The sequence below is a fragment of the Dipodomys spectabilis genome, unplaced genomic scaffold (assembly GCF_019054845.1).
Source record: "Dipodomys spectabilis isolate Male_0828 unplaced genomic scaffold, ASM1905484v1 ptg000174l, whole genome shotgun sequence".
Lineage (NCBI taxonomy): Eukaryota > Metazoa > Chordata > Mammalia > Rodentia > Heteromyidae > Dipodomys > Dipodomys spectabilis.
The window spans coordinates 4,084,423-4,103,521 of NW_024870851.1; the positions used below are offsets into that span (position 1 = coordinate 4,084,423).

Consider the following 19,099-nt stretch of genomic DNA (forward strand, 5'->3'; position numbering starts at 1 on the left):
TCCCCTAAAGCCTTTCAAGTTCTTGAAATGCAAGGCACTTTGGGGCTATTTATTATGAAAGCAACATGCTCTTAATGTTGATTTTACACTATGAAGAGATTATTTAAATAAATTATTGTTTTCATTGGAGTGTGTACTTTTTCCTTGGTGCCAGGGTTCCATCCGTCGGTCAGGCGCTCGGAGCTCGATCGAGCCGCTGCACTAGCTGAGATCTGCACCTTACCCCAGCCGCAAGCATCTTAAGGTGCGCCGGGGTCGAGAACCGACGCGCTCCGCTCAAAGCGGCGGCGAAGGCTCAGCTCCGCCCCCGCCTGAAGTTCTCCAGCCCGCCGCTCGGTGACTCATTCTGCGCCGGGCGGCTCCAGCCTCCTCCGGTCAGGCCCCCTCTGGCGCCGGCGCCACCGTCCCCCTCCTAGGCGGCCTCGGCCGCCCCCGCGTCCGCCGTGCTGGCCAAGCTGTGCCTTCCAGCCGCCGCCCGGGATCTAGTGTCAGGAGCCTGTGCTCCGCCGCATTCTGGGATAAGAACCCCCCTCACCCCCTGCGTTGGTCCTTCCCCAGAGCTTGTCCTTTGGAAGCTGGCTGAGCCAAGAACTCTGGGTTCCCCCTCGGGAGGCACGGTTGACTGCTCGGGGATGCCGGGCAACCCTGTGCACTGCGTTCCAGGAGCGCACACACACACAACCACACACTGACATACACCCTCAGGATCATAACTCATGCGCGAGAACAGTGCCGCATGCAGGAGCGCACACCATGACACGCTTCCACTCACTAAGTCACAATCACACTCTTACACATAAGGGACAAATTCATGCATACTCACACAACCACATACAGGCCCATATATTGACTCACAGAGATACACATGCAGCCACACATATACACGTGCAGAGACTGAGGCACTACGTCTTGGGAATGGCATTCTTGTACCTCATACCCTTGGAAGGGAAAGACGCACACACCTTTCAGCTCTGCTTTCCACCATGGCCTCTACACACCTGATTTCCAGCTTTGGAAGTAACCCTGTTTTCTGGCAGTCCCTGTGAAAATCAGGGTAGGTGTGTGAGTTTGAGCTAAAAGTACCTTTCCCTAAAAGCACTGGATCCACTGGTTGGAAGCTTCCTGGCTTCAATCACTTGGCTATGTGACCTTGGGAAACCCTCTTACCTTCTCTCTGTTACAGTTTGCAGATGTATAAAATAGGAGAAATAATAACAATTGTTGCTCAGAGTTGTGAGCACCAACTTAATGAACCCTTAATGAGGCAATGATGCCACACAGTGAGTGCCTGGCTCATAATAAAAACTAGATAAATTAGCTGCTTCCTATTTACCTTCCCTGTACTATCCCAATGGACCAAATCACTTTGCTTTCTGATGGATTATGAAGTCCAGAGTTACCAGAGGCTTCTCCAACTTCACCTTGAGTGGAAGATCAACATCCTGGAGCCGGGAGAGCTTAGGAGCTTTCTTCCAATGGAATGGCCTCGGTTTGAGATGACATTGGGCACAAGTTAGGGATCCCTTTGCTGGATTCAGGCCTCTTCTACTAATTATTTAGGACATGTATGTCGTTTGTCTTAAACTCATCCCTGCCAGAATAGAGATAAGGCAAGACAAGTTACTTTGTGGGTTGAGTAACATCCTCCCGAGAGGAATCCTGACTTTTCCGGCCAAATTGTTTTGGGGCTTGCTGATTCAAGTCAGATTGACAACTGTATGGGTCAGGGAATTGGGGTGTCTGATTAAAACTAGGCAACTGCACAATCCAGGATCTCTTTATATTTATTTTTTTCTTTTCTTTTTTCCTGTTGTAGATCATGGGTCTTGAACTCAGGGCCTGGCCACTGTCCCTAAGCACTTTCACTCAAGGCTAGTGCTCTACTAGTTGAGCCATAGCGCCACTATCAGCTTTTTTGTTTGTTTGTTTTTAGTTTAGTGGATATAGGAGCCTCACGGACCTTCCTGCTCTGGCTGGTTTCGAACCGCGATCCTCAGATCTCAGCCTCCTGAGTGGCTAGGATTACAGGCTTGAGCCACCGGCGCCAGACTTCTTTGCATTTCTGTAGTTTTCCCATCCAAGGCTGAATGAAACCCGTGGACCTGCGATTCTAGACTTCCCTAAGCAACCCCTGCCCATCAGACACGCATCCCAGTGTCCCATCTCTCCCAGTTCCAAATTCCGTGGGGGTATTTTGAGTTCCAAGCCTGGTGCCAGCCCCCTCCCTGAGATTGACTGTACCCTCCCCTCTTTTGCCCGCCCTCTCTCCCCCCCCCCCTCCCGAAACCAGCGGGGAGAAACGGGGCAGTAAATTGGCTGGTGTCGAGGATCTGCAGCAGACAAGATGATTAAGAGGCCTACGCCGGAGCGCCCGGGGCAGAGAATGTCAGCCCAAGTTGGAATCACGCAACAGGCCTTGGCATGAGCCGAGCCTGGGAGCCGGGAGGGCGGGCGGCCCCTCTCCGGGGTGGGCTGAGGCCCCACAGACTCGCCGGAGTCGCCGAACCTGGCACTTGGCGGCGGCGGGGTCGGACCGGGCCACGACGTGCCTCCCCCCCGTCCCCCCCCGACCGCGGGAACCCGCAAAACAGAGGGCGGGAGTGTGCTGGGGCCCGGAGCGAGGGGCGTTTCCGCAGACCGGGAGCCGGGCGCAGGGAAGGGATCGCCAGGACGCGCCCACGTCCCAGAAGCAGGGGGAGGGCACGCGGAGGGGTGGGCTGGGGCGGGGGGACAAAGCCCGGCTCCCGGAGGCGGGGGCCGGCTCCAGCCCCGCCGGGGGCGACTCTGGCAAGCCTTTCTCACAGTCTCCCGGGCCGCCCGGAGACGCGGAGCCCTGTGATCAGCCCGCCGCCGCGCAGACACGCTCTCCCCACCCCCACCCCACCCCCACCCCCCGGGTTAAACTGAGCTCCCGAAAGCACGGATGAAAAATGGAAATGGGAAGCAGCGATCCCGACTCCCCTGCACTGGGAAAACAGCCGCGTTCCGAGCACACATAAATCTTCATTGTAATCCCCTTCCATTTGCGCCAGTAAAATATCAGGCCAGAGACAAGATATGACAAGCTCTGGAAGAGAAGAGAAGGGAGGGCGGCCCGCAGAGGGAGGGCTGCCCGGTTCCCTCCGCTCCGCTCCGCGCTGGGCCAAGCCTCGGCACTGGAGTGAAAAGCAGGAGCCGAGTTGGAGCCCGGCGACTCCGCGCTTCCGCCGCCCCCTCCCCTTCCACCTCGGCCTCGCCCTCCCCCGCCCCCCCCCAGCCCCGCCAGGGCTGCGGGGCGCACCTTCCCGCTGATCTCTCCTTGGGGTTGCGCTGGCCCAGAACCCCCTTTCATTGCCTAGATTTTCCGCCGTCCGCCTCACAACTCTGGGCATGCGGAGGGCAGAAGGGAGAAACGAGCAGATCCCGGGCCTGATCAGTCCGGCTGCCCGGCGGGACTGTGTAGGGAGGCTTCCCCTCGGCCTTCCCTCAGGATCTCCCGAGTAAATCGTGAATATCCTCCCAGTGTCAGGAGCTCCGAAACTGGTGGGGCGAGTTTGAGGAAGTGTCGGGTTTAGTGGGGGCGGGGAGAGAGAGACAGAGACAGACAGAGAGACAGAGACAGAAACACGGAGACAGAGAGGCCAGACTGGAGTTTTATTTACAAACAATTCTGGGGGCTTAAGATGCAGGATGGAAGGGGGTGTGTAGGGAAAGAAGCGCCAGAGTGGTCCAGTGGTTCTTTTCTCTGTTGGGAGCCCCCTACTCCCACCCTCCTCCCTGGCCGCCCCAGGAGAACGAGAGCCGGGAGCAAAAGGCTCCCCTGCCTCTCAGGAAGTCCTTGTGGGCAGTGGAAAAGCCCGGGTGCAGCTGCCGCACGGCGGGCACCCCGCTCTGGCTGGTGACATTCCAGCTAGCTCCCTTTCCACCAGGGAACAGCGACCACCAGTGGCCTTCACCTGAAAGCCTCCATTGAGAAGGCAGGTACTGATCTCTTCCTCCCATCAACGCAGCAGCCCCTTGGAAATCCCACTTTTGTCTATCTGGGGTCCCAGAAGCAGCCACGCGGGCTCCGTCCCGGGAGGCACGCCGGGTCTCCGCTCCCAAGACAGCCCGAACGCTCGCCCTGCCTGGGTCTTCCAAATCCACCCCGGGACTAAGCGGCCAGCCGCCTGGAGCGCCGCACGCGCGCGCACACACGCGCGCGCACACACCCACACCAGTTCAGACGGGTGTGGAGTCCCCGTCACCCTTGCACAACACCCCCTCCCGCGGGAGTTCCCCTCGAGGGGGACGAGTTTGGTTGGCAGTGATTGCCACATTACAAGATGTTACATTCCGCCCCGGGCCTGGCGCGGGGTGGGGCAGGGAAGACAAAGTGTTTCTGGAGGAAAAAGGAGAGCCAGAAAGAGAGAGAGCCGACGGGTCTCGAGAAGCCACAGCTACTCGGCGCCTCGAAGGAAGAACGCCGACTGAGTCCCCCGACCCACCTCTCTCCTTCTTCGGGTCGCTCTGGCGGGGGCTTCCCACTCTCCCTCCCCGGCCAGGATGCACACACACACACTGCAGGGTCTTAACGTTTCCGAGATCCTCCCCGGGCCTGTGTGGGGATCCCCAGGAGTCTGCACCTCCACCCGGCCCGGGATGCGGGGCGGGGATCCACGTGGCGGGCGCGGGCTGTGGGGGCGAGGGTGGCAGCTTGGGAGAGGGAGAGGGGTCCCCGGGGCACACTTGATCCCCCCCCCCCCGCCCGCCTCCCGGCTCAGCGGCGCCGTCCGGAAGTCCCGGACACTCCAGAGGTGAAACCAGAGCTCCGGGAACAATGGGGGGGGGGGGGATCGGATGGATCCCCTAAAGGTGATCCACCTTTGCAGGCTGCTCTCCACCCGCGTTTTCTCTCGTCTTCTCCGGGACACTCCCTGCCCGACCCCTCCCTCTGCGGGCCGGGCCTCGGCCTCTTAAAGTCCTAGGGTGTCTGCGGGCGGGAGAGAAGCGCCGCCCCAGGGCCGAGTGCGGGCGGAGGGGGGGGGGGTAGCAAGTGCGACAGGACGTAATCTCCTGGCAATACAGACAAAAGAAGAGCCTAGGCGGTCGCGGGCCCGCCCAGGGGACCCTCAGCTTCCATCTTCCTAGTCCTGTCTGCCCTCCCGCCTCCATAAAGCCTCCAAAGATCAGGCTCTCGGCTCACTGGTCTGTGGGCGACCACGGGCACGGCTCTGTGCCTTGACCAGCGCCCCGCACCAAAACCATCATCAGCCACCTACCCCCACCCCCTCTCCCGGGCCCCGCCGGCCTCTCCCGGGGCCCTGTGCAGCTGCAGTGTGTGTGTGTGTGGGGGGGGGGGTTACAGGGAATCCGAGAAAGGGGCTGAAGGAAGGAGAACAGAAGTAAAAAAGGGAAGAAATGGCGGAGAGGTGTGTGGGGGGGGGGGATTATGTCCAGTCACTTTTCTTTCTCAGTTGTTGAATTTCGGGTGGGGGACCTGAGACCTCCCGGCGTCCAAACTAGGGGGATCAAGCGCGTTCACAGGGAGGACGGTGAGAATTTGTCTTGGGAAGCCAATTTCCTCATTTACCTCTATTAAAACAAAAAAGCCCAAGAAATTAAATTAAAGCCACCCTGGCCCAGGCGCTATTTGAGGCATGAATGTCTCCCCTAAAGCTGCAGCAATCATGTGGCATTAGACACTTCCGGAATCCTATAGCCAACCTGAAAAATCCCAGACCCCCTTTTCCCCTAATTTTTGCTCTGATCTGTAATTTTATCCACATTTGCACTAGTTTGAGTATTCTGGCTCTCCCATCTGAAAGCCTGCAATTACTATATAATTCTTCGCAATTTCAGATGTCCTAATATGGACTGTAATTTTTGCGCAAGACAATTTCCTGCTATTTCAAGCATCAACATTGTCAAAGTTGTATGTACATAATAAATGGGAATATCAATGCATAGTTTTTAGCATAACATCTTGACTCCTCGATAATTATATCCGTTCGGAGCCTACGCAGAATTAGCCTGAATTGCATGGTAACTGCTGCTGCTTTAAAATTTTTAAAAATTACTCATAATTTTCCCAAAGATTACCAAGATCTCGAGTGCACAATGTCATCAGCGTAATGAAGAGTAAACATTTATGCTAATAATCTGCAATTTTTTTCATCAGCTATAAAGACAGAGGCTATATAGCCGAAAATTTCAGTCCTATTCTGCAAGAGCTCGCTGCAAAAAGCCTGCGGCGCTCGGAAGCGCCTGGTCCTGGGGACCTCTTTCCACTCTTTACTCTCAAGATAGGAGGATGGGGCCAGGGAATTCTTTTTGGTTTTCTGGTTTTGTTTTGCTCTGGTTTGGTCGGTTTTGTGTTTTTCTATTTTTTTCTATTTTCCCCTTTTTTTCTTTTTCTTTTTTTTCTTTTTCTTTTTGCCTTTTCTTTCCCGTCATTCACTCAGCTAAAAGCCGCCTCGACCCTTTTGATTTGATGTAGCAAAGAGTGTGTGTCCAGATTATCTGAAATTGACACTGAAGAAGGTAAGGGTGGAAACCGGTTTCATTTTTCAGAGGGTTGGAAGGCTGCATTGTGCCTGCCGCACGGCTCCCGCTCCGGGAGCAGGAGGGTGGGGAATGATTATGTATGCACCAGCTAATTCTTCCATCAAAACTTCTTGTCAGCGATGTCAGGATTATTTTTTTTCTCTTTTTATAAAAACACTTGATGTTTCAGGAAGTGTTAATCCCTGAAGATTGGGGGATGAGGGAGGGGATAGGGAAATGGTAGGTGGGGGTAATATGTGTCTTGAGGCTGAGGAAGGCACCCTTTAGAGTCTTTTGCCTGTCTACACTGGAAATGGGGTTTGTTATGGAGTTGAGAACAGGATTCTTTGAGGCATGAGAAAAAGAGACCCTTACTTACCCTCTGTTCTACATTTGATGGCGGCTCCTGTGGCCATGTGGGATGAGAGCAGCAAAGTTTGCTTTAAGCCTATGATTTCCGGGGTGTTTAACCCAGGTGGTAGGATGACAAGAACCAGAGGATTGTGAAATGGGTTTATAAAAGATGCAGGAAGAAAGAGATGGATGCCAGGATCAAAATGTAAGGGGGAGGGGTACCTTGCTCCTTTCCAACCAATTATTTCTCTGGATCTATTATCTCAGGTTCTATATCCAGCACCCAGACCTCTGTTTCTCTGAGTAATAGAAACGCACAGTTTCTTCAAGGGAAGAGATTTTTAGTTAATTTCTTCATCAAATGATTCTGAATTAAAAAAAAAATCACACTTTGGGACATACAGGTAGGAAGGATTCTTTTAAACTTTTTGGCATTTGGTCCTACTACAGGACCAAAAAGTCTGAAGAGGCACCTAACTCAGTCCTGGTGTAAGTTCCCAGAAGAAAGAAATAGAAATAAAATATAATAATCAATGAGGAGAAGCTGTGAATTCTAGTGAATGTTTCCAGTGTTATATTTATAAGATATTGCCTAAATTTAGGATCCAAGTTCTTCCATGAATAGATTTCACCACTCACAGGACTACCCAGCCCATCCAGGCTTATGAAAGCCAAGATCAGTTAGGAGGGAGCTGGGGACGGTTGCTTATTCCCCCACCCCCAGGCTCTACCCCATTTTAGAGCTAGTGTGTGTGAGCAAAGATATTAAAGAGGTATCTGTTGTTTGGCAATTTTGCTAAGTCTGTCTTCATTACTTTGCCGATGTGCATTTGCTAATTTGGAGGCCCGGCCATTGACAAGCTTGCTCCATACACCTGCAAGCAATTTGCCGGCTCCGGTACCGGAGAATTGCAGAGATGGCAGCTCGCACCTATTTGATTTTTTTTTTCCTTTTCTCAATGCACAGCAAATTTGGCTTTCAGTGCGTTATCTCTTTTGTTAATGCAAAAAGATTCCCTGGGCGAAAAAATTGCTCATAATTACCAGAGAGATGGGGAAACTGCATTAGAATAAATAAACCTGAAATTACTGTAATTATGTTGTGTTTGATGGGCCCGGCTTGTAATCAAGAAGAGAATACAGTGAAATGATGCTGACCCTCTTGGGTTTGCAGCTGTACGCGCACTTTGGGGTCTTTTTTTGCAGAAAAGAGTCATTTTGATAATCATTAAGCTGTGTGTAACCTATTTCAGAAGTGTTTTAAAATGAGGTTCACATTTTTTGAACAAGGGGAAAAAAATCCCAAAATTGCATTTTGCCATTACAGACTCATACATAAGGAAAGGTTGTGTTTTCTAAGTGACAATTGTTAAGACATAATATTCGAAATCAGTATTTAATCATTATAATGAGGTATTGTTTAAATATAACCACCTTTAGATTATTCATAGTTTAATTAATATACTCATTATGAAAATCTTTGAATCAGATATTTGATGAACTACTTGTCAGTAACAAGGCAGCATTAATTAGGCCTATATTCAGATTAACATTTTTTAAAAATACAACCGCTTATAATTATAATAGCGCCTAACTAAAGACCGCCTTCCTTGAGCTAAAACTAATAATTTCTCTATTTGAACTGTTTGCAAGAGATTATTAAATTAGTATAAGCTAATATCTCCAAGTATTAAAACTGGCTTGACCAAACGAATTTTGCCTAAGGCTTGGACCATTAGGCCCTAACTGCCGTCCAGGGGACAAGAGTCACATGCATGAGAAACCCCCTGCCACTAAAGTCGCTTATCTCAGGGGAAGCCTTGCCCACACTCAGAGCCTAGCCAGAGAAATTGATTCCCTCTGTGCTTTGAGGCCGGTCCTTCACCGGCAGTCCGAACCCTAGTAACCCAGGTCTGATCTCGGTTCCGACTACCGCTTAGCGAGGACAGGTCACAATTTCAGGTCCAGAAGTGGTGTGAGGTCCCAGGCTTTATCCCGCACCACCTCCCCTGCTCCTTCCATTACACCGCCCCCCACCAGCCCTGCCACTTCCTCCTCCCCTTCCCAAAGGGCGTCGGAAGAGCCCGGCGCATCTGATCTCTCACCAGCACCAATTGAAAAATGGGTGCTTGTCACAACACAGATCACTGCCTTCCCGGCTCTGCTCCCCACCGCGCGCGGGAAGGGGGCCCCCCAAAGGCGAAGGGCCAGCCCCCGCCGGCAGCCTACCGGGAAGGCGGGTGCCAGGATAGCGGGAGTGGTGCAAAACTGCTTGTCGAACCCAGAACTTGAGGAGGTTGCCGCCTCTCCTGTGGGGCCTGGGGGCTGGGGTTGGGGTTGAGGCTGAGTTATGGTGCGGGCTACCAGACCAGAGGAGTCCACCGGGTCTCTAGTATTTTGGAACCTGCGTTTTTCTGGAGCGAACTTAGCCCCAGCGCTCTAGTAGAAGTGCCCCCATTAATGGCCTGGTTTTGGGACTTCATGGCGGGAGTTGGGGTGCTGTGCTGGTCTCTCTGGTTAACTCTAGTTCCAGCCAGTCACCTAAATTCCTAATCATTCCCTAAGAGCTGGTTTTTTTTCTCCCCGTGGAGGGGCCCTGGTATCTCCCCGTGACTGCGCCTCACCCCCCTAGAGCTCACTGATTGATGGGAGAGGGTGGGGGGACCCGCCTGACAGACCAGTCCTTCCGGCCCCTGTCTGGAAGTCTGGTTGTGTCTTTGAGTCGAGTTCTAGTGCCTCCAGGCAAGCAAAAGTGGAGAGGCCAGATCCGGGTGGAGGCTAGGAGGAAAGCCCAGAGTCTCTGCTTCCAGGCTTTCAAAAGGAGCACTTTCCTTCCGGGCGGGGAAGGAAGGCCAGTCTGAGGGGCTGATCCTCTCCTCTCATCTCTGAGGGTCTTCACCTGTTCTTTGGTTTTCAGAGCCCCTTCTCTGCTTGCCACACCTGTTTGAATCCTCTCCCTCAATGTTTTCGAGACATTCTCCCCATTCCTGCAACTCTGGTGGCATCAGACTCCTTGAAGGCCAAGGGAACAAGGCAAGAAGATGCCCATTGGGTCATCCTACAGGTCTTGCTATAATATGTTTATGGAGCCAGAAGCCTCCAATCTGTCCTAAACAAGAAGTTGTACCCAGGCTACCTGTATCCAGAGGTAGGAGACTGACCAACCCCGTCTTCCCCTTCCCAGTAGAGGAGACAGCCATACTTTCTTGAAACCATAATTTTACTGTCTCAAAGAAACTTTATAACTTATTTACAAAGTTCTTTCCCCCCCCCCCAAGATACAAAGCAATAAGTTAACATTCTCAATATAAAACTAAACTTTGACATAGAGAACACAAAACACCGTTTTCAATTGGTCACATTTTCCAATTTCACAAGTAAAATGTCAAGATTCTCATTTCACAAAGCATTGGGTTTTACAGCCACACACAACAGAACGGAAAGAGGCTAAACTTGTGCAACATGTTTACAGAACAATAATAATAATAACAATAATAATATATACAGCGATTTGATCCTGCACTGTAGACTGTACGGTTGAGGGTGGTGACTGGCATTACTCTGTGGTCAAGCTGCTGGGGGTTGGTGTAAAGCTGCTTTTGTCTGGCTTTAAAGCTCACTGGCATTAGACCACTTGCTCACACCTGTCTGTTTTCTTCCGCTGCCCATGGGTCCTTTCTTTCTACTCAAATTAGGACTTTCCATGTTGTCCAGGCAAAGCATCCAAACATTCCCTGGAAATGACAAAACCATGTTGACTTTATCTCTTCATTTTGGTATTTATCGTTTTCATTCTTTTATTTATTATTTTGAAAATATGAGACATGTAAAAAATGCAAATCATTCTGCTTCAACCACTCTAGACCAGTGAAGTACAAAAGTTATTGTATAAGTTAAAAATCATTATGTCTTCCTTATTTATTGGTTTTTTTTTCCGGGTGGGTTTAAGGTAAACAGTGCATTTGGACAATGCCCTTTCCACACCCTACAGAACTTCAAATTGGCCAATACTCAACCTCAGACCAAGTCTATTTTTTTTCAATAAATAAAACCCCTCCCTCCAATTTCCCCCAGTTCCCAAACAAATGACATTGATGGTCAGGCAGGGCCCCGAGAAAGGCCAGAAAGGACAAAAACGTCCCAGGATACGGAAATGGGCGGCCCAGCAGACCGTGTGTGGCTCAGACCTGGTGACTTTTTGCTGAGGCCGAAGAATGAGGACAGCAGACGTAGGAGGACCTTGACTCAGCGCACAAACAGAGCAAAAAGGAGACTCAAGAGACGGACAGAACAAAGCTTTTGCTTTTTTTTTCTACATTGTTTTTGTTTATGTTTTTTTTTCCTGATAGTCCCACAAAGCTGAGAGTCGGCGTGTCCGGTGCAGCGGGTTTGTCTCGTGGCTTAGGCTGTCTAGGATGGCTGTGCCTGTGATTCAAGGTCTCACACGGCTGTCACCGCGTGGGCCAGGACAGGTTGGGGCCTAGAGATGGGCGCTGGAAAGTTGCTGGGTCAGAATTCGAGGGGCTGCAGGGAGGCAGGCAGGCCTCCGGGGCTTCACTGTTCCTTTTGTTCCCTCTGAGCCCTTCCTCTCCCAGGCCAGGGCACGCGGACAGGGTAGATGGACCTGGAGGCAGGAGGGGCCTGGAGCAAAGGAGACGGGTAGGAGATGGGTAGGTGCAGGCTGGCAACCTCACATGAGCTGCGGCTGCTGCATAGCTTCTTGGTGCGCTGAAGGGTACCACGACGTATAGCTGGGGATGTAGGAACCCGCGCTGCTGCCTGAGCCCTTTGCGGATGAAGAGTTAGGGTTCCAGCCTGGCGGCACCGGTGGAGATCCTGCAGACAGCGCCCGGCCGTTGGCCAGGGCGCTACCCTCCAGAGTGGCCCCGCCTTGCTTCATCAGCTTCTTGAACTTGGAGCGCTTGTTCTGGAACCAGATCTTGACCTGCAAGATCGGACAACAACGTCATTATGCTGAACCTACCTGGGAGGAAAGAAGGGACTGTAGGAGAAAACAGACCTAGGGTCTGGGCTAGCTGGTAGCTCCAGCTAGAGGAGCAGAGACAGGCACTTCCTCTCCACGAGAACCACAGACCAGATAGCTAGACATCTCCCACCCCAGGCTGATGGTGGCCCACAGGAGCGGTTCCCAGAGAGAAAGGTGGGGGTGGAGGAGGATCATGGAGGTCCGGGGATAAAGGCCGCAGAGGTTACAGGTCTTTGCCAGTTAGTAGCTCAGGGAGACCTCGGCTCAGGTCTGCCCATGGTGCAGACACTACCCAATTCCAGTAGCAATCTTAATAAAGATATTTTCGAAAAACCCCTAGATAGGAGAGGAGGAAATGTATTGGCAAATCCACAGCCTTCTCTTTGCGGTTGTCTTCCTGCCTTTCAGCCAGTTGGAGACCCACTGTGGAGGCCCAATATTTCTGCTGAACTTTTCCTTGAAATCAAACCAACCTTTCCCCTAGGGTTTATTTGCTGCCCCCAGTTCCATTCCAAATCCCGGGCTGGACGTTGGAAACCCGCGCCAGCCGGTCACAATGCCTATGAGCTCTAGAGAAATCTGAGGAAGAAAGTCCCCTTTTTTAAATTTAGGGTCTGGGGAGAAGGATCTCCCAAGCCGCGGCACAGGAATGAGGAAGAGGAGGAGGAGGAGGAGAGAGAGAGAGGCGCGGGCGCGGGCCCAGGCCCGGTGTGATTAGCCACACACTTTGAGAAGAAGGAGGGATTAAGTCCTGCTTCTATTGTTCCGGTTGTGTGGGCACGTGCGACCTTAGAATCCCCCAAACAAAACCTCCGGGGACATCCCTCCGGCGCCCTAATCAGATTGTCCAGAGATGGAGGGAGAACCAGGCCGCCGACCCGTCGGTGGACCGAGAAGCAGGGACCGAGCGAGGGCAGAGAGAATGAGGGAGGACGGGGAGATGCTGGAGGCCAGAGTGGACACCCACACCACCTCCCCCGTCCCTTACACACACACACACACACACACACACACACACACGCCGAGCGACACCCCGCCTGTGAGGCCCAACACCTACGAAATGCTTCCAGGGGATTCGGGGAGTTTCAAGAAAAGCACCCCGAGTTCAGGCCGGGCGCCGGGGCGCCTGCTGGGCGGCGGCGAGGTACCTGAGTCTGTGTGAGTCCCAGCGAGGCCGCGAGCTCCGCCCTCTCAGGCAGAGCTAGGTACTGAGTTTGCTGGAACCTTCGGTTCAAAGCCTGCAACTGCAAACTGGAATATATTGTCCTGGGTTTGCGGATCTTTTTTCCCTTGCCATTGAAGCGTACTTCGCCGCCTTCCACCACGGTGCTCTTCTCGGAGTCCGCCCCTGGAGGGACGGCAGAAGCGGGGAGCTGTCGTTAATGCGGGGGGGTTGCCTTTAGCGCGGAGAGACGAAAGCGGGATGGCCGACGCAGGACCAGGGAGAGAAGGTTCAAGAAACTCTGAAAGCCTAGGAAGGGTTCCACCGCCCCCAAAGTCCGAGGACACTTGTTCCTAGCGGCTGCAGCCGGGATGGGGCCATTCCCAAGAACGCAGCCATTGCCTCTGCAGAGAAAGTTTGCTATTTTTTGCAGGCGGTAGTTGAGGTTTAATTACCCTTAATTGCATACATTGTTTATAGCGCTACGCAATAAATAATTACCGCGACTAATACGTGCACGTGTGGGTTTCTGTTTTCCAGCAGGGCATTGTGTGCTCGGCACACTGAGCCGCCCAGAGGCCCAGACGGTGCCAGGAGACGCTCTCCGGTTTATCCTTTGCTGGATAGTTGTAAATTGGGTGGATTTATTTTTATTTTTTTTTCTTTGCTATGACAAGGATCCATAGATTGATATCTGAAACCTCCACCGCTCCCGCGCCCTCCCTCCCCCCCTCCACCCTACCTCTCTCGGCCCCTCTCTCCAGCCTTCGCTCTCGGCCCCTACCCCTTCCTTCCCTCTCCCTCGTCTCCTCTTTTCCTTCTCTCCCTGGCAAGCGCACATACCTGGGTCCTCCAGGCGGCTCTGGGCGAGGCTGGCGCTGCCGGGGTAGGACTGCACCGAACTGATGTAGGGGCTGGACGCGTGGCTGCTGACCGAGTTGACGTAGGGGTAGCCCAGCGGTCGGGAGAAGGAAGAGGCCGAGCTGTAGGCACCGTCGGGCTGCGAATGGCCCGCCGAGTGTAAACAGTGCATGGAGTAGTGCCCGTGGGACATGGGAGAAGGAGACATTTGCTGGTTGGGCGGCCCAAACTCCATAAACACCGCCTTGCCCGACACGGGGCTGTTGAGACTTTCTGGCATGGTGGTCATGGTCATCTCTTCTCGCGGGGTCTGGGTGTGGGTCTTTCTCTCCTCTGCTTCCCTTTTGGGGGTCTCTATGTTTCTCAGGACAGGAAGGAACCCAATTTAAGCGGAACAGGGGTTTTCACTTTCCATTCATAAGAAAATGGAGTTTGTCTCTTTGAAAAGTCTAAGCATGATGCTGCCGAGCTCCCCAAACTCGGTTCAAAGCTTTGACTTAGCCAAGGTCATAAATATTCATGAGCTGGAGGAGCTGATTGGTCGGCTGTCTTGCATAATCACCGGGGATTGGTCCGAGACGCTCCGGCTCCGCTGGACTAGAGCGGGCAACTCGACCGGGCCTGGGGAGAGACGGGTCCACACTTCCCGGCCGGGGCTCCTCTGCGAGAGAGCGCGCGGTGCGAGACGCACAACGGGTTGAGCATCCGCGCTGGGACCTCCGAGGCCCAGATCTTCAGCCTCCCCGCCTCCCTTGTACGCTTTCCTTTCCGGAAACCAACCAGCCGCTCCGCGCGGTGGCCCTCCCCACTACTGTACCCACCCTTCGCCCGCCCCCAACACCTAGGACTTGGGACGACTTCGGGTCGCCACCAACCAAGTCCCATGCTGAGCTAGGACCGTGACAGACGCCGATCACTGCCTTTCGACCTCGGAGTAGCGCGCTGGGGGGCGCCCAAGGCAGGCGACTGACAGCGATCCTCCAGAGCGTTTTGTGCCTAGCTCAGCGCCCTCCAAGCCGCGCCTCCTCCCAGGCCCCGTCCGCCGGGCGGCCACCTTCCCGGGGCTGGGACTTAGGGACCCTCCGGACCAACTCACTCACTCGGCCGCCGCCCCGCCGCCGCCGCCGCTCCCAGGGGCCCGCTGGCATTGCTCTTGGCCCAGCTGGCCACTCCAGCTCCGGGCTGAACGGGTCTGATCAGAACAGTGCGCGTGGAGGAGAGTCAGGAACCCGCGCTTCTCCTCCCAGGAGAGGCGGCCGCACCGCCTCCCTCCCCCAACACACACCCCTCTTTCCCTCCCAACCTTCCAGCGCCTCCCCCTCCCCTTTCTACTCCCCGCGAGCGCAGCGCCCCAGGCTCACTCGCCCGGAGCGCGCGGCGCAGCGTAGAGCCCCGGGGCGCACGGGCTCAGCGCAGTTTGAGCCGTAGACTTCAGTGGTTCATTTTCTGGCTCTCCTAGGATCTGGCGAGAGTAGCCAGGGTTTCGGAGTCCCCGGGAGACACCGAAACCCGCAGCAAAACCAGACCTGTGGGAGGCAAGAGTATTTCTGCTTAGACAGGTCTCTCTTTGTCGCCCAAGATTTTCCTCACCTCCAGTGGTCAAAGCAGGCGCCTCTGGGCCTGGAGGAAAGGGCTGGAAGAGGCAAGAGCCAGCCTTCTGTCTTCTGGGGTGCTAGATATAGCAAAAAGCTCACAAAAAAGCCGCGAGGGCCCCCATCCCCCCCATGCCAGTACTGCTACACGGCCGTCCCCTCGCGCCGGGGCGCAAACCACGCTGGCTGCTAGGGGCTGTTGGTTCCCCTATCTCTCCAGCCCCACGGTGAATCCCAAATTACTTTGTTAGGTAATTAGAAAGTGTTGATAATTATTTCTTTCATAATTTAGCGGTGTGACGGGAACGGGGAAATGATCTTGTGAAAGTTCACACGTGCAGATGTATTAGTTACTGATTCATTTGATTAAATGGTAGTCTCAAGTGCTCAGATCCGCAGCTGAAGGCGCCCCATTAGCATAACACTGATGTTTAATTTTCATACGCATAATTAGCCATATATTTAACACTAATAGCAACATGCAGCCTTTCAGCGTTAAACAGCCCGGGATTTGATCTGGCCTGAGCTGAACCTTCGCCGCTGCACCTTCTCCCGTCTGGAGTGTGCAATGATCACAGGACAAACCTCTGTAATCAAGCACATTTTGGCAGAGGGAACACCAATAAAAAATGAGCATTCAAAACAAATTACATCGGTGCTGTCGTTACAGATATTAGTAGCGGGGAGGGGGGGAGTTCTCTTTTTTAAACTTCTGTAGCAACAGCTCCTGCCTGCAGAATTCCCCTTCTTTGGTTTAAGGGCATGATGCTGGGGGTAGAAATACTTCAGGCAGCGTGGTTGGAGCAAAAGAGAAAAACAAAAGGAAAAAAAAAAAACACCAACAACCCAAATCCTTCAGGCCAATAACGGGTTTGCCAACACTTAAGTGAGTTTTTTTTTTTTCCTTCTTCTTAATCACCGTGCCACACGATGAGGCTTTGTAGCAACAACCAACTAATGACTCCGCGGCTAGACAACTCTCCGAGCCGCTAGGCTCATCTTCCCTGTTGCACTTGTGGCTTTAATTGCTCCTTCCTAGAGCCTGTTTTGGGTGTGGAGTGGAGTGCTGACCTGCGCGCCCAGCACAGCCGCTCGGATGCGGTCAGAGCCTGGGGTCTCTCGCCAGCGCCTTTCGGGCCCTGCCTACGTAAGTGATCGCTGCGGCGGGTGTAGGGTAGAGGTTGGGGCCGGGAAAGCGGGACTAGTGTCTCCTGGAGCTCAGGACCAGGCGCGAGGAAACCCGACGGCCAGGCCGCGTGGGGCCGCTTTATCCCAGACAAGCGCAGGATAGGGAAAGAAGAAAGAGAGAGAGAGAGAGGGACCCGAGTCACCACAGTGTCCTAGGTGCTCGTCCTTCCACGTCTTAAAAGGGGAGGGTTATTACTTTCGCGGTGCAGGGGACCTGGTTGGGTCTTGGGGAAAAAGTGTCCCGCACGAGATTCGTCCCGATCAGGTTTCAGTCTTGGCTTAATGTAGAATTGAATTGCGCGTTGGTGAGGGAGCACCACCAAGATGTCTTAACGCAGAGAAAGAAGCAGGTGTAAGGACATGGCTGAGCCGAGGCCCTGGGCTCAACCAGTGCAACCTGGCATTAGCTTCTCAATGTGCATTCTTCGCTCTGTGAGGCCTGAGTGGATTCCTCCCATCACCCTACCCTACGAGGCGACATCTATTCTAAAATGCCCGTTTGCTTAGAGGGTTACCTGTTCCAACTATGAGAGGAAGCAATTCTCCCATTGGTCCTGAAGGTTTGCGGTTTGCGATTCTAGGTAGCGCTTACTAGAATCTTCTTAGGACCAAGTGGTGGCTTTGGTGGTATTAACATACCCCTGCTTAGTTAGAATCCCTGTGGTTCTGGGTTAAGTTTTTTAGGTCAGTTCAGCTGCCAGATGGAAAGGAGGCATAGACTAAAGGAGGTTTTATTTCCTAATCTCAACTTCAAAGAATGTTAAACAAAGTTCATTCCAATTCAAGTTTGTTTCCTACAGAGCTGCTGAGTATTGACAGTAATGAACATATATATACACATATATATGCATATATGCACACACACAAATATATACACATGTATGTCAGTCAGTTGAATAGGATTATATACCTTTCCCAAACACTTCTACCTCACAATAATTGAGCGTGTTACCCCAGTAGCTTGTAAAATCCTGTGGTCCTCAGAAAGCTATCCTTAGGGAAGCTGGGAGTAAAGGGATCTGCAGATAAAGATACTGCACTAATCGCTGCAATTTGATTGTTCTAGGAGACAAGTGAAGTCATTCTCTGGCAAACATCTTCCAGGGCCAGCTGGGCCCTGTTTCCCTCCAGGGAATAGGACTTGTTACTTGGCAGCAGACTTCACTCAGCTAACTCCAGAAAGCCTAAAAGTTTATCCATGGGTCTTGTAAAACCTCAATCTCTCCTTTATCTTTTCCAGCTCTCAGATTTACTAGAAGCAGAATCACCTCTGTCCCAAACTCTACATTCCTGTACTGGAGAAATGAGTTGGAGGGTTGGGGAATGGCTGCGCAGAGTCCTGAGTTCAAACTCATTGTCTTTCTGAGTCTGCTCATTGTCCTTGGTTTCTCAGGCCCTTCACTTCGGAGTCACAAAGATGAGCTAACTCCTGCTGGAGATCCACAGACCTCATGTGTCCTGGCAACTACAGGTGCCCACATGTCCTTGACTCATGAGCCTGAAATCTATTTAGCTGATGGCCTCACTTTAGTATAAACAAGGGTTAACACTCATTTGCTGACTTCGGGGACACTCTTATTGAACTTGTTCCACAAACCATACCCCGTGAAGAGCTTCCTGAGAGACCGCCTGAGGGCCCGCCCCGCCCCGCCCTGCCCCGCCCCGCCCTTGAGCCAGGTGTGAACAGGTGCAGGAGAGAAGCGCCAGGGAAGGAAGGGGTACTCTGGGCAGAAATAAGCCTTGGGAAAGCGGGGTGGAGGTGGATTTCTGCTTCTCAAGCAAGTTGGAGCTGGCTTGGCCAGCTTGGCCCTGGTCTTCTGTCTGGGATCCTTTGTGTTTCTGAACTGCGTTGATCTTTGCTGCCGGTGCAGAGGGCTAGGCGCCGGCCCCAAGAGACTTAGTCCAGGAGAGGTCAGTTTAGGGACTAGAGGACCTCGCTAATCTGTCTGATATTCACATCTGGGCCAGTGGAGGGTTGCAGCTGGAATTCGGGGTGCGAGCCTGCGTGCGTGTTGGAGGGGGTGGGGACTAGAAGGAAGGTCTTAAAGTTAATGGGGGGGGGGGGCGGTGGGGGGGGGTCCGGGGGGAACCGAGAAAGTCTAAGCTTCTAAAGTAATACAACCTTGCGGAAGGGCCAGGCCCGGTATGCATGTCAGGAAAATGTAATCACTGTTTCTGTTGTCGGGCTCATCTTTCATGGGAAAACCGTGATGAAGGGGGAAATGAACCCAGGGGCTGTCCTGAGAGCAAGTGCTGGCCTTCGGAAGCGCCCTCGGGGCCGGCCGACGTGGCATCTACAAGGAGGAATGAAGACTTAAAAAATTCAGCTAACAAGTTCGGGTTGTTCGGTGCGGGAGCGCGCGTGGGTAAAAGTTCAGGGACTCCAAAACTAAGCCCACCTGACGGCAAGCCCCGAGTTCCCCTCAGGAGTGTCAGACGCAAGGAAAGCAG

At 53.1% G+C, this 19,099-nt stretch overlaps 2 protein-coding genes across 3 annotated transcripts in view; both read right to left on the reverse strand.

The window, feature by feature from the left end:
* Positions 1-1,948: 1,948 nt before the first annotated feature.
* The window catches only part of Metap1d (methionyl aminopeptidase type 1D, mitochondrial), a 99,204-nt gene continuing 82,053 nt past the window's right edge, over positions 1,949-19,099 (reverse strand). Inside the window, exon 11 of the mRNA XM_042694168.1 lies at positions 1,949-1,964. The gene's annotated coding sequence lies outside the window, so the exon portion shown is untranslated. The remainder of the gene's footprint in view (positions 1,965-19,099) is intronic.
* Dlx1 (distal-less homeobox 1) lies at positions 11,426-14,711 on the reverse strand. 2 transcript variants are annotated; one of them, XM_042694169.1, is made up of 3 exons: positions 13,851-14,711; positions 12,994-13,193; positions 11,426-11,803 (listed from the first exon to the last, which is right to left on the reverse strand). In XM_042694169.1, the coding sequence occupies exons 1-3, from the start codon at positions 14,161-14,163 to the stop codon at positions 11,549-11,551; spliced, it is 768 nt and encodes a 255-aa protein (XP_042550103.1). In that variant the 5' UTR covers positions 14,164-14,711; the 3' UTR covers positions 11,426-11,548. The 2 variants fall into 2 exon arrangements, with proteins under 2 accessions (XP_042550103.1, XP_042550104.1); XM_042694170.1 differs by lacking the exon at positions 12,994-13,193 and having other exon boundaries at positions 11,727-11,803; positions 13,851-14,163.